The sequence below is a fragment of the Symphalangus syndactylus genome, chromosome 7 (genome assembly GCF_028878055.3).
Source record: "Symphalangus syndactylus isolate Jambi chromosome 7, NHGRI_mSymSyn1-v2.1_pri, whole genome shotgun sequence".
NCBI classification, from domain to species: Eukaryota; Metazoa; Chordata; class Mammalia; order Primates; family Hylobatidae; genus Symphalangus; species Symphalangus syndactylus.
In genome coordinates this window covers 39540208-39552839 of record NC_072429.2, presented here as the reverse complement: position 1 = coordinate 39552839, position 12632 = coordinate 39540208, and the positions used below count along the sequence as shown (strand labels likewise).

At 38.1% G+C, this 12632-nt stretch overlaps 1 protein-coding gene across 5 annotated transcripts in view; it reads left to right on the top strand.

The window, feature by feature from the left end:
• Positions 1–12632, top strand: part of STK32A (serine/threonine kinase 32A) — a 179237-nt gene that overhangs the window by 41569 nt on the left and 125036 nt on the right. For all 5 annotated transcript variants that reach the window (XM_055285743.2, XM_055285742.2, XM_055285741.2 and 2 more), the window contains exons 3-4: positions 2543–2598; positions 3674–3825. In XM_055285743.2, coding sequence (XP_055141718.1) covers positions 2543–2598; positions 3674–3825 — 208 coding nt within the window. The remainder of the gene's footprint in view (positions 1–2542; positions 2599–3673; positions 3826–12632) is intronic.

Below are 12632 nucleotides of genomic sequence, written 5' to 3'. Positions count from 1 at the left end.
CCAAAGTGCTGGGATTACAGGTGCGAGTGACTGCATCCAGCCTCTTATAGTCACTTTTAATCTATCATTGGCTTTCTCATTAGGTTGTATTTTTATACAAGGAATTGACTTTAGACAGTATGGCACTAGACTAGAGGCTGTGTTTTTCTTTGATAAAGGCATAAATAAGATGAATTGCTCTAAGGCTTTAGGCTTGTCCCTTTTCTGAGAAGTGACCTTTGGGAGGTCACATTTAGTTAAAGCAGTTTTGCTAGTATAAATTTACCAGGATCCTGACATGTAATCCTGTATCATTTTCAGTGAGGTTAAAATGGTTTATGAAAGGAGATGGTTCATGAAATGGATTAATATCAAGATGGAACTTCATGCTTTCTATGTACCTGCTGTATCCTTGGAGATTCAAAATGTCATCACAGCATTCTAGGCTAGACTGGTAGTGGAGAAATCACTGCGAGTTATTGGATTTGCTCAAGATGAAATCTTGAACTTACAAATAAATCCTGGTCAGCTTTTTTTAACACTTTTATGGTAAATAATACACAATTCAGATTCATGTAATGGGTGTAAGAAAATCATTGCTTTGGTTATTTCAGTATGAAACTCAAGAGAAAACTTACAGAAGTGTTTTTAAAATTATGCTGACCACAACCCAAGGTAAAACATACGCCAAAAAGCATATCATGACATAGTAAAGGAAGCCAGGATTGTATATATATGTCTACTCAAGTATATGAAATGGAAACAACAGTTTCAGAGGCAGTACTATGCTTACTACATTTGAGGCATTTCTGGTATTTTCTATTCTATTTAATTAAATTTTTAGTACCTCTTATTTTAGCTACATTTATTTCATAACTCATTAATGGGTTTTGACTCACAGTTCAAAAACACTGCCTTAGAGAATCCAAATGTTCACAGTATCCATATTTATAAGAACTAATTGTTTTGGGGTTCTTATGTATTCTTATAGCTTAGTTTGATTTATTTGCTAAGACCTGGCTATGTGAGAACTGCAAAGAGTTATGCCTTCAACTACCTAAGCCAGGAATTTTCTGAGGTGGCAGGGGAACCAGGATGAGCAAAAGGACATATCATCTCTACCCTCATTAAGCTTATGTTATAGTGGATGAAATAAACTCAGAAGTCAAGGAGTTTGAGAAGAGAAGTCATTCCCTTGGGTAACTATGTTAAGTATGTAAACAGCTTTAGTAGTGCTTTCTTAGTACAAGCTGTTTTCTTCTGATCTAGGAGAGTCAGTCCAATTTTTTTCTTATGAGAAAATGGAGGCTTAAAGAGTCTGTCATTTATCTCCAGTCTCTTCATTATTTTGAGTCCAAGTACGGGATTATTTGTAATATACATGCTGCCTCACATGACTGAGTGGGTTTTGTGATGGAAAGGGAATTTGGAGTTGAGAAGAGAAAGTGATGATTAAGTCACATCATTAAAATGTTTGACTCTCAGATATCTTGAAAAGACTTTGAAGGCACTCTAGCCAAACTTTTTCCTTCAGAAAGAGCTTATCTAATTATTCTGGATAATGGAGACAAACTAGGTCTTTTAAAGAGACAAATTAAATACCATTTAGTGTTTCACAATATTTTCTGAATAAACTCTTAAAATCCCTTATTTGGAATTTAACTCATCTAAATCCTTATTTCAAAAACCAGGAAACAGAGTTAAACATTTTCTGAGTTATCAAGGCAATAAACCAAAGACTGTCACCTGCACAGGAGAATCTATGATTTGTTCTTCTCATCATTATACATTTCATGAGCATTGACTCAAAAAACCATGCTACCTATAACCAACAATTGCTTCTTCTAGGGACTGAAATTTTAAAATTTCAGACGTGGAGGATTGACTCTACTTCAAAGCAAAATTCAGTGGACTTCTGCACACATATCCATTCTAATCTGTTACAAGTCTGCACTTTGGAGATTAGTTCATGCTACACACTTAGAGGTGTAATAGTTTCCTACTTGGGAAAATTGAAATTACTTAGATACAAAAAAGTGGTTGTAGTAAGAAAATAGGCAAGGAAGACATTTTAAAGTGCTGATCCTCGGTACAGCCACACATATGATGCACCTGGAGGCAGATCTTTCTGAAGTCATTCTGTGCTCAGAGATGTTTCTCCTTACCTTGCTGCCTATGTCAAATTCTCTGTGATAAGTTCTTAGAGCCCCATGACCTCTCTTCTTAACTTGCAGTGGGAGCTTGAATTTTCCACTTATTTTTGTGACTATTTAGTCTGTAAGAGTCTCTGTCTTTATAGGGCCCTCACTTGACTACAGACTCCATAAAGGCAGAGATTCTATTTTTACTCTATTATTACTGTATTCCCAGCACTAAGCACTATGATTAACACATAATAAGTGTTCAATAGATGTTTACTGGATGATTAGATTGGCATTTTAAGGTAGTCTGAGATCATGTTTTAGACAAGATACTTCAGTTTAGTCCAATCTTTGTTTATTATTTATTACTAAAGAGAAATTGATAATTACTCATGATATTCTTCTTTTTTGTTGTTTTACAGTCAACTTTGACCACTTTGAAATTTTGCGAGCCATTGGGAAGGGCAGTTTTGGGAAGGTGAGAACAAACTGAAATGATTAACCACCAGCAGGGTTATGTAGCCCAGGGAACAGAGGGTCCAGAAATGTTCACATTATTGAGTTGCGGGGACCACAAGGAAAGATAATTAAGTGAAAATGTTTTTGTAATGGATTTTTATAAAATTGTCACCACAGTTTAAGAAAAGCATGTGACAGGCAGCTACATAATGAATATATACTGTTCTCAGAATAATCTCATTAAATTCAAATCTGTTTACTCTCAGTAAACTTTAAGGCTTTTCTCCCTACCCTAAAGGAGATGAAGATTTCAGAATCATTTTCAGATTCTACCAGCTGTACGCCCAGTAATAGTTATCTTGTTTATGGAAGAGTTACTTATTTTCATGTGGGGAAGAAGTCACCTGATTTCTATTTGTTTCCTCATTTGTATAATGTTTTTATCTTAAGAAATATACATATTCAGTTTAATTTTTTTTGCAAGAAATTTCTGTATTCAAACCCTGATTACTAGTTTCTCAATGGAGACATACTTTAAGAGAATAATATTTCATATAAAACTTGCATTTTAAAATCATTTTCTATTTAATTTTTCAGGTATTATATAGACCCCTAAAGAAATTTCAAAAACATGGACATCATATTTAGTGTTTTTCCAGTCCTTAAAGTCCTTTTTGGTTATATCATGTATGGTTGTAAACGGAAATTGTTTGCACAGTATTATTCAGCTTGACAGTTCAGTCATGCCTATTTCAGTCACTCAAAGCAGGATTAAGGATGTTACTTGTTATTGGAATATTCCTGACATAGAGGCAGCTATTTTCACCAAAATGCTGTCTTAAAAACCCAAAAAGCAATACCAGGCAAAATTGTTTGAGAAAAAAGAGATCCAAGAATTGAACTGGTGCATAGAAAAGAAAATGAAATTTTTAATCTAAAATCAGAGCTAAGTGGGAGCTTTTAACATCATATAATTTGCAAATGTTAAGGATCCAAGCCACAGCAAAGCAGCAAAGAACATATCTTGTTCTGTCTCTCATCACCACGATCCATTATCTCCCTAATCACTCTCTCACTCGGGTTTTCACCATTAGGTCTGCATTGTACAGAAGAATGATACCAAGAAGATGTACGCAATGAAGTACATGAATAAACTAAAGTGTGTGGAGCGCAATGAAGTGAGAAATGTCTTCAAGGAACTTCAGATCATGCAGGGTCTGGAGCACCCTTTCCTGGTTAATTTGTGGTGAGTAATTTTACTGGACCTCTGAATAGAGACACTCCTGATATCGGTGGGCTAGGGGAGGTCCCCAAATGCCTCTGGGACCTCAGTCCTGGCGGGTATCCAGGCTCTTGACACAATTGCAAGAAAGAGTTCAAGGATGAGTTGGAAAACAGTGAAAGTACAGAGATTTATTGAAAAGTGGAAAAGTACACACTCAAGAGAGGGGAGCGTGGGTGAACTCCAGCGAGTGTCATGTAAGTGGGGATTTGAGGCTGCTGCCATAATGGGTTTCTTTAATCAAGGGGTGAAACATTCATGACGATTCCTGAAAAAAGATGGAGATTTCTTGGAACTGTGGTGCCACCTATTTTTACATCAAATGTGAATGTTCCTGGAACTGTCATGGTGCTGGTGGGTGTATGATTTAGTATGTTAATCAGTGTATGATGAGGTCCTAGGTGAAACCTAGGTCAAATCCAGCACGATGGAGAGGACCCACAGATTCTCTGAAGGAAATGACTGGTCCTGCAGGACCCAGGCGACTCCCCCAAAACTGCAAGTGCCCCAGCTGTGGAAGTGGGAAAGACCCTCCTCTCCCAAACACACATCCCCACTGGAGAAGCTAAAGGTCTGTTTGCTGGAGAAGTTTCTGACTTTACCTGGAGCTGGGTGGATTTGAAAAGCCCAGTGAAATACACGGGGAGATGAAGCAGCAGAAAGGCCCTGGGAGCTTGCTGGGTCCCTAAGCAGGCCATTCCTGCCTGGCACCACAGGGATCCAATGGGAGAGGAGCGGGGGCAAAATTCCATAGGGAGAAGCAAATCTCTAACTGAACTTGGTGACAATTTGAACGGGGTGAGAAAGCACCTGGCCAGAACTAAGGAAAGGGCACAAATCCAGTGTGCAGACTCCACGGGCAGGGGATAAACCAAGCCCTTTTCTTTCCCAGCTGGGAGGGGGGTAGCCTGGGGCAGGTTTTCAAGCCGGTATTGCTTCTCTACTAAGAAACAACCTGGGAGCTGTGTGTGTGTGTGTGTGTGTGTGTGTGTGTGTGTGTGTGTTGTGGGGGGGGGGTGTTGGGCGGTGGAGGGGAGGGTGGTGGAAAGCACGGTGGGAGTGAGACCGGCCATTCAGTTTTCGTGGGAGCTGGGTGAGGCCTGTGACTGCCAACTTTCCCCCACTTCCTGACAATCTGCATGTTTCCGCAGAGACAGCCATAATCCCCCTAGGTACACAACTCTAGTGACCTGGGAATCCCACCCCCATCCCCCACATCAGCAACAGCAAGGCCTGCCCAAGGGAGTCCGAGCTCAGAGACACCTAGCCCTGCCCCCACCTGATGGTCCTTCCCTACCCACTCTGGTATCGGAAAACAAAGGGCATATAATCTTGGGAGTTCTAGCGCCCTGCCCACTGCCAGTTTCTCCCCATAATACCAAAGCTGATGCTCTCTGGAAAAGCACCACCTCCTGGCAGGAGGACAACCAACACAAAAATAGAATATTAACCAAAGCTAAGAACCTTTACAGAGTCCATTGTACTCCCTGCCACCTCCACCAGAATAGGCACTGGTATCCACAGCTGAGAGACTCATAGATGGTTCACATCACAGGACTCTGTGCAGACAACTTCCAGTACCAGCCCAGAGCTGAGTAGGCTTCCTGGGTGGCTAGACCCAGAAGAGAGATAACAATCACTGCAGTTCAGCTCACAGGAAACCATATCCATAGGAAAAGGAGGAGAGTACTACATCAAAGGAACACCCTGTGGGACAAAAGAATCTGAACAAGACTTTCCCTCTGAAAGAGCCTACCCAAGTGAGAAGGAACCAGTAATATGACAAACAAGGCTCTTGATGCCCCAAAAAAATCACACTAGTTCACCAGCAATGGATCCAAACCAAGAAGAAATCCCTGATTTACCTGAAAAAGAATTCAGGAGGTTAGCTATTAAGCTAATCAGGGAGGAACCAGAGAAAGGTGAAGCTCAGTGCAAGGGAATCCAAAATATGCTACAAGAAGCGAAGGGAGAAATATTCAAGGAAATAGATAGCTTAAAGAAAAAACAATACAAAATTCAGGAAACTTTAGACACACTTTTAGAAATGCAAAATGCTCTGGAAAGTCTCAGCAATAGAATTGAACAAGTAGAAGAAAGAAATTCAGAGCTTGAAGACAAAGTCTTCAAATTAACCCAATCAAACAAAGACAAAGAAAAAATAATAAGAAAATATAAACAAAACTCCCAAGAAGTCTGATATTATGTTAAATGACCAAACCTAAGAATAATGGGTGTTCCTGAGGAAGAAGAGAATTTTAAAAGCTTGGAAAACATATTTGAGGGAGTAATTGAGGAAAACAGCCCCGGCCTTGATAGAAATCTAGACATCCAAATACAAGAAGCACAAAGAACACCTGGGTATTCATCGCAAAAAGATATTTGCTTAGGCACACTGTCATCAGATTATCCAAAGTTAAGATGAAGGAAAGAATCTTAAGAGTTATGAGACAGAAGCACCAGGTAACCTATAAAGGAAAACCTATCAGATTAACAGCAGATTTCCCAGCAGAAACCCTACAAGCTAGAAGGGATTGGAGCCCTATCTCCGGCCTCCTCAAACAAAACAATTATTAGCCAAGAATTTTGTATCCAGTGAAACTAAGCATCATATATGAAGGAAAGATACAGTCATTTTCAGACAAACAAATGCTGAGAGAATTTGCCATTACCAAGTCACCACTACGGGAAGCGCTAAAAGGAGCTCTAAATCTTGAAACAAATCCTGGAAACACATCAAAATGGAACCTCTTTAAAGCATAAATCACACGGGATCTACAAAATAAAAATACAAGTTAAAAAGCAAAAACAAAACCAAAAAACCTGCAGGACCCGGGAGACACCCCCAAAAAATGTGAGTGCCCCAACTGTGGAAGTGGGAAAGGGATAGCATCCTCTCCTGAACACACACCCCCACTGGAGAAGCTGAAGGTCTGTTAGTGGGAGAACAGCTTCAGCTTCTTTTTGTTTTCTTGGAAAAAAACCCAAAGTACACAGGCAACAACGAGCATGATGAATGCAATGGTACCTCACATTTCAATACTAACGTTGAATGTAAATGGCCTTAATGCTCCACTTAAAAGATACAGAATCACAGAATGGATAAGAACTCACCAACCTACTATGTGCTGCCTTCAGGAGACTCACCTAGTACATAAGTACTCACATAAACCTAAAGTAAAGGGGCGGGGAAAGGGATTTCATGCAAATGGACACCAAAAGCGAGGAGGGGTAGCTATTCTTATATCAGACAAAACAAACCTTAAAGCAACAGCAGTTAAAACAGAGATAAAGAGGGACATCATATAATGGTAAAAGGCCTTGTTCAACAGGAAAATGTCACAATCCTAAACATATAAGCACTTAACACTGGAGCTCCCAAATTTATAAAACAATTACTAATCGACCTAAGAAATGAGATAGACAGCAACATAATAATAGTAAAGGATTTTAATACTCCACTGACAGCACTAGACAGGTTATCAAGACTGAAAGTCAACAAAGAAACAATGGATTTAAACTATATCTTGGAACAAATGGATTTAACAGATATATACAGAACATTTCATCCAACAACTGCAGGATTCACATTCTATTCAACAGAGCATGGAAGTTTCTCCAAGATAGATCATATGATAGGCCATAAAATGAGCCTCAATAAATTTAAGAAAATTGAAATTATATCAAGCATTCTCTCAGACCACAGTGGAATAAAACTGGAAATCAACTCCAAAAGGAACCTTCAAAACCATGCAAATACATGGAAATTAAATAACCTGCTCCTGAATGGCATTGGGTCAAAAACAAAATCAAGATGAAAATTTAAAAATTCTTCAAACTGAATGACAGTAATGACACAACCTATCAAAACCTCTGGGATACAGCAAAGGCGGTGCTAAAAGCAAAGTTTATAGCCCTAAATGCCCACATCGAAAAGACTGAAAGAGGACAAACTGACACTCTAAGGTCACAACTCAAGGGACTAGAGAAACAAGAATAAACCAAACCCAAACCCAGCAGAAGAAAGGAAATAACCAAGATCAGAACTAAATGAAATTGAAACAAACAAAAAAAATTACAAAAGATAAATAAAACAAAAAGATCGTTCTTTGAAAAGATAAATAAAATTGGTAGACCATTGGCAAGATTAACCAAGAAAACAAGGGAGAAAATCCAAATAACCTCACTAAGAAATGAAACAGGAGATATTACAACTGACACCACTGAAATACAAAAGATCATTCAAGGCTACTATAAACAGCTTTATGCACATAAACTAGAAAACCTAGAAGATATGGATACATTCCTGGAAAAATATAACTCTCCTAGCTTAAATCAGGAAGAATTAAATACCTGAACAGATCAATAACAAGCAGCGAGATTGAAATGGTAATTTAAAAATTACCAAGAAAAATGCCCAGGACCAGATGGATTCACAGCAGAATTCTACCAGAAATTCAAAGAAGAATTGGTACCAATTCTTTTGACACTAAGGAAACCTCTCTAATTCATCCTATGAAGCCAGCATCACCCTAATACCAAAACCAGGAAAGAACATAACCTAAAAAGAAAACTGCAGAACAATATCCCTGATGAACATAGATGCTGAAATCCTTAACAAAATACTAGCTAACCGAATCCAACAGCATATCAAAAAGATAATCCACCATGATCAAGTGAGTTTCATACCAGAGATGCAGGAATGGCTTAACATACACAAGTCAATAAATGCAATACACCACATAAACAGAATTTTTTAAAAAATCACGTGATCATCTCAATAGGTGCAGAAAAAGCATTCAACAAAATCCAGCATCCTTTTATGATTAAAATCCTCAGCAAAATCAGCATACAAGGGACATAGGCCTTAATGTAATAAAAGCCATCTATGACAAACCCGCAGCCAACAAAATACTGAATGCATTCCCTCTGAGAACCAGAATGAGACAAGTATGCCCACTCTCACTGCTCCTCTTCAACATAGTACAGGAAGTCCTAGCCAGAGCAATCAGACAAGAGAAAGAAATAAAGGGCATCTAAATCAGTAAAGAGGAAGTCAAACTGTCACTGCTTGTTGGCGATATGATTGTTTACCTTGAAAACCCTAAGGACTCCTCCAGAAAGCTCCTAGAACTGATAAAAGAATTCAGCAAAGTTTCTAGATACAAGATTAATGTACACAAATCAGTAACTCTTCTGTACACTGACAGCAACCAAGTGGAGAACCAAATCAAGAACTCCATCCCTTTTACAATAGCTGCAAAAAAAAAAAAAAAAAAAAAAAAAACACCAAATACTGAGCAATATACGTAACCAAGGAGTAGAAAGACCTCTACAAGGAAAACTACAAAACACTGGTGAAAGAAATCATAGCTGACACAAACAAATGGAAACACGTCCCATGCTCATGGATGAGTAAAATCAGTATTGTGAAAAATGACCATACTGCCAAAAGCAATCTATAAATTCAATGCAATTTCCATCAAAATACCACCATCATTGTTCACAGAATTAGAAAAAACAATTCTAAAATTCATATGGAACCAAAAAAGAACCTGCATAGCCAAAGCAAGACTAAGCAAAAAGATCAAATCTAGAGGCATCACACTACCTGATTTCAAACTATACCATAAGCCCACAGTCACCAAAACAGCATGGTACTGGTACAAAAATAGGCACACAGACCAATGGAACAGAATAGAGAACTCAGAAATAATCTCAAATACTTGCAGCCAACTGATCTTTGATAAAGCAAATGAAAACATAAAGTGGGAAAAGGACACCCTTTTCAACAAATGGTGCTGGGGTAATTGAATAGCCACAAGCAGGAGAATGAAACTGGATCGTCATCTCTCACCTTATACAAAAATCAACTGAAGATGGATTAAGGACTTAAACCTAAGACCTGAAACTATAAAAATTCTAGAAGATAACATTGGAAAAACCCTTCTAGACATTGGCTTAAGCAAGGGTTTCATGACCAAGAACCCAAAAGCAAATGCAATAAAAACAAAGATAAATTGCTGGTACCTAATTAAAATAAAGAGCTTTTGCATGGCAAAAGGAAGTCAGCAAACAGACAGCCCACAGAGTGGAAGAAAATCTTCACAATCTATACATCTGACAAAGGACTAATATCCAGAACCTACAATGAACTCAAGTAAATCAGTAAGAACAAAACAATCCCATCAAAAAATGGACTAAGGACACGAATAGACAGTTCTCAAAAGAAGATATACAAATGGCCAGCAAACGTATGAAAAAATGCTCAACATCACTAATGATTTTGAAATGCAAATCAAAACCACAATGTGATTCCACCTTACTCCTGCAAGAATGGTTATAATAAAAAAAAATAAAAAAACAGAAGATGTTGGCGTGGATGCAATGAACAGGGAACACTTCTACACTCCTGGTGGGAATGTAAACTAGTACAGCCACTATTGAAAACAGTGTAGAGATTACTTAAAGAACTAAAAGTAGAACTACCATTTGATCCAGCAATCCCTCTACTGGGTATCTACTCAGAGGAAAAGAAGTCATTGTTCAAAAAAGATACTTGCACATGCATGTTTACAGAGCACACAGTTGCAACCCAAATGCCCATCAATCAATGAGTGGATAAAGAAACTGTGGTATATGTATATATGATGGAATACTATGCAGCCATAAAAAGGAATGAACTAACAGCATTTGCAATGACCTGGATGAGATTGGAGACTATTATTCTAAGTGAAGTAATTCAGGAATTGAAAACCAAACATCATATGTTCTCACCGATATGTGGAAGCTAAGCTATGAGGACGCAAAGGAATGGGAATGATACAATGGACTTTGGAGACTTAGGGGGAAGAGTGGGAGGGGGGCGAGGGATAAAAGACTACAAATATGGTGCAGTGTATACTGCTCAGGTGATGGGCGCAACAAAATCTCACAATCACCACTAAAGAACTTACTCATGTAACCAAAACCACCTTTACCCCAATAACTTATGGAAAAATAATCCAGCACCACATTAGGTTTAGTCGGTCTTAGCCAGCTTGGCCTACACCCTGGTTTTTCAGGTTCTTATCAGTCCCAGTTTATGCAGATGTTTCAACATTTTCCCTTTGCTAGTCATGTGAAACTGCTGCCTGGAATTTTCTATTCTCCTGCTACCATCCTTTATTATTCCTGTCTCACTTTCATCTTCATCCCTACTGTTACATAAATGCATCTTGATTTCTAGGCATGCATTTGTCAAATTCTCATTAGGATCTTCCTCAGGGTCTTTTGTTCTCCTTAGTTTCTTTGGCTTTATAGTGAAAGAATATTTTTCTTTTATTGTCACTAATAAATAATTCTTGGTTCAGATGTCACAGTTCCCCTTGTCCTTGAGGTCAATATATATTTTTTTAAACATTGTAATTAAATGTGCTGACTGGGAATGAGTTCAGATGTCTTATTAGTTATTAGATATTTTTTTTTCCCCATAAACTGTATGGGAGGAACTTTGGCTACAAAGCACGGCCTCACTGGCCGACTTGAGGTTATTTAGAATTTATACAAAGCACTTTCTCCCTTAAAATAACTGCCAATAAAACTGTTGCTTTGTAGTGTATTTCTTAGGCAGCCACATATATACCTGTAAGTTAGACAAGAATAGGTGCTTCCTTTGTCAACAAACAGCATTTGCAGAGCTGAAGCTAACTTGTATCAATGACTAGATATTAAGTGACTGTGATCTGGGCTCAAAGCTATTTCCATAATCCAAGGCATAGAAAATGGCAGAGAAGCTTGCAGTATCTATTACCTCCTGTTCTTTTCTTGTGTGTCAAGATCTTTGTGTGTCACCTTCATTTTATTTTACATTTTAATGCATCCATCATGTTAAGTGGTAGTTCTTAAAGCTAATTCAGGATGACTGTTTTTTAAATATGCATACCAAGAAGTTCTGGCTTACCAGCAAAGAAAAAAAAAGGGTCTTTATTCAGAGAATGCTAATGGAAAAATAATTGAGGTTTTACTCTGTGTTTAGGGACATCCTTCTGGAGAAATCGGTGCATAAAACCTGCCTCCATCCATCTTTAATTATTACAGTTCACTTAATATACAATTTGCTCAAAGCCTCTATGCCACAGTTGAAAAGAAGATGGTTTTATGTGACTTGGAAATAGGTCTATTACAGTTTATGCACCACTCGGATATGGTAGAGTCTAATTTCAGCTCAAGCTCAGTGTATTTAATCAGTATGTTAGAGCGGCCTATTCAAAATGCTGCCATGTAAAAAGCTAAAATGGATGCAGCTCTTTCTTCCCTACCCTTAGCAATCATCAAATTGCCTTTCTTCCCCTCTCTGCATCCTGAGAATGACAAGATACTGTCACTTCACAACCTCCCTTTGTTCAAAGTCACGTTTTTCTTCTTAAAAAGTTTAACCAACTAATTTTTTTTTTTTTTTTTAAGATCAGGGACCCATGATAAGGCCTTAGCGTTTTACCTTCTCATATTTGTCTTTCATCACTGTGTGGGCAAAGTTGATTTCATTCTGCTCCTTTTTTTAAGAAAATGGGTATTGTGAGGCTTTAAGCTGGCCAAAGATGATAGATTTTGCTGTTTGCTAACTTGGTGTCATTCCAGACAACATTCTGTTCTTCATCACTGACCTGGTGATAACATGACATATAACCTATTCTTTCCTTCTCACTTCTCACATTGAACCTCACAGTGGAACACTAGGCATCATTAACAATGATAGAAGAAAGAGAAGAGACTTACCTCCCCCTAGTGAT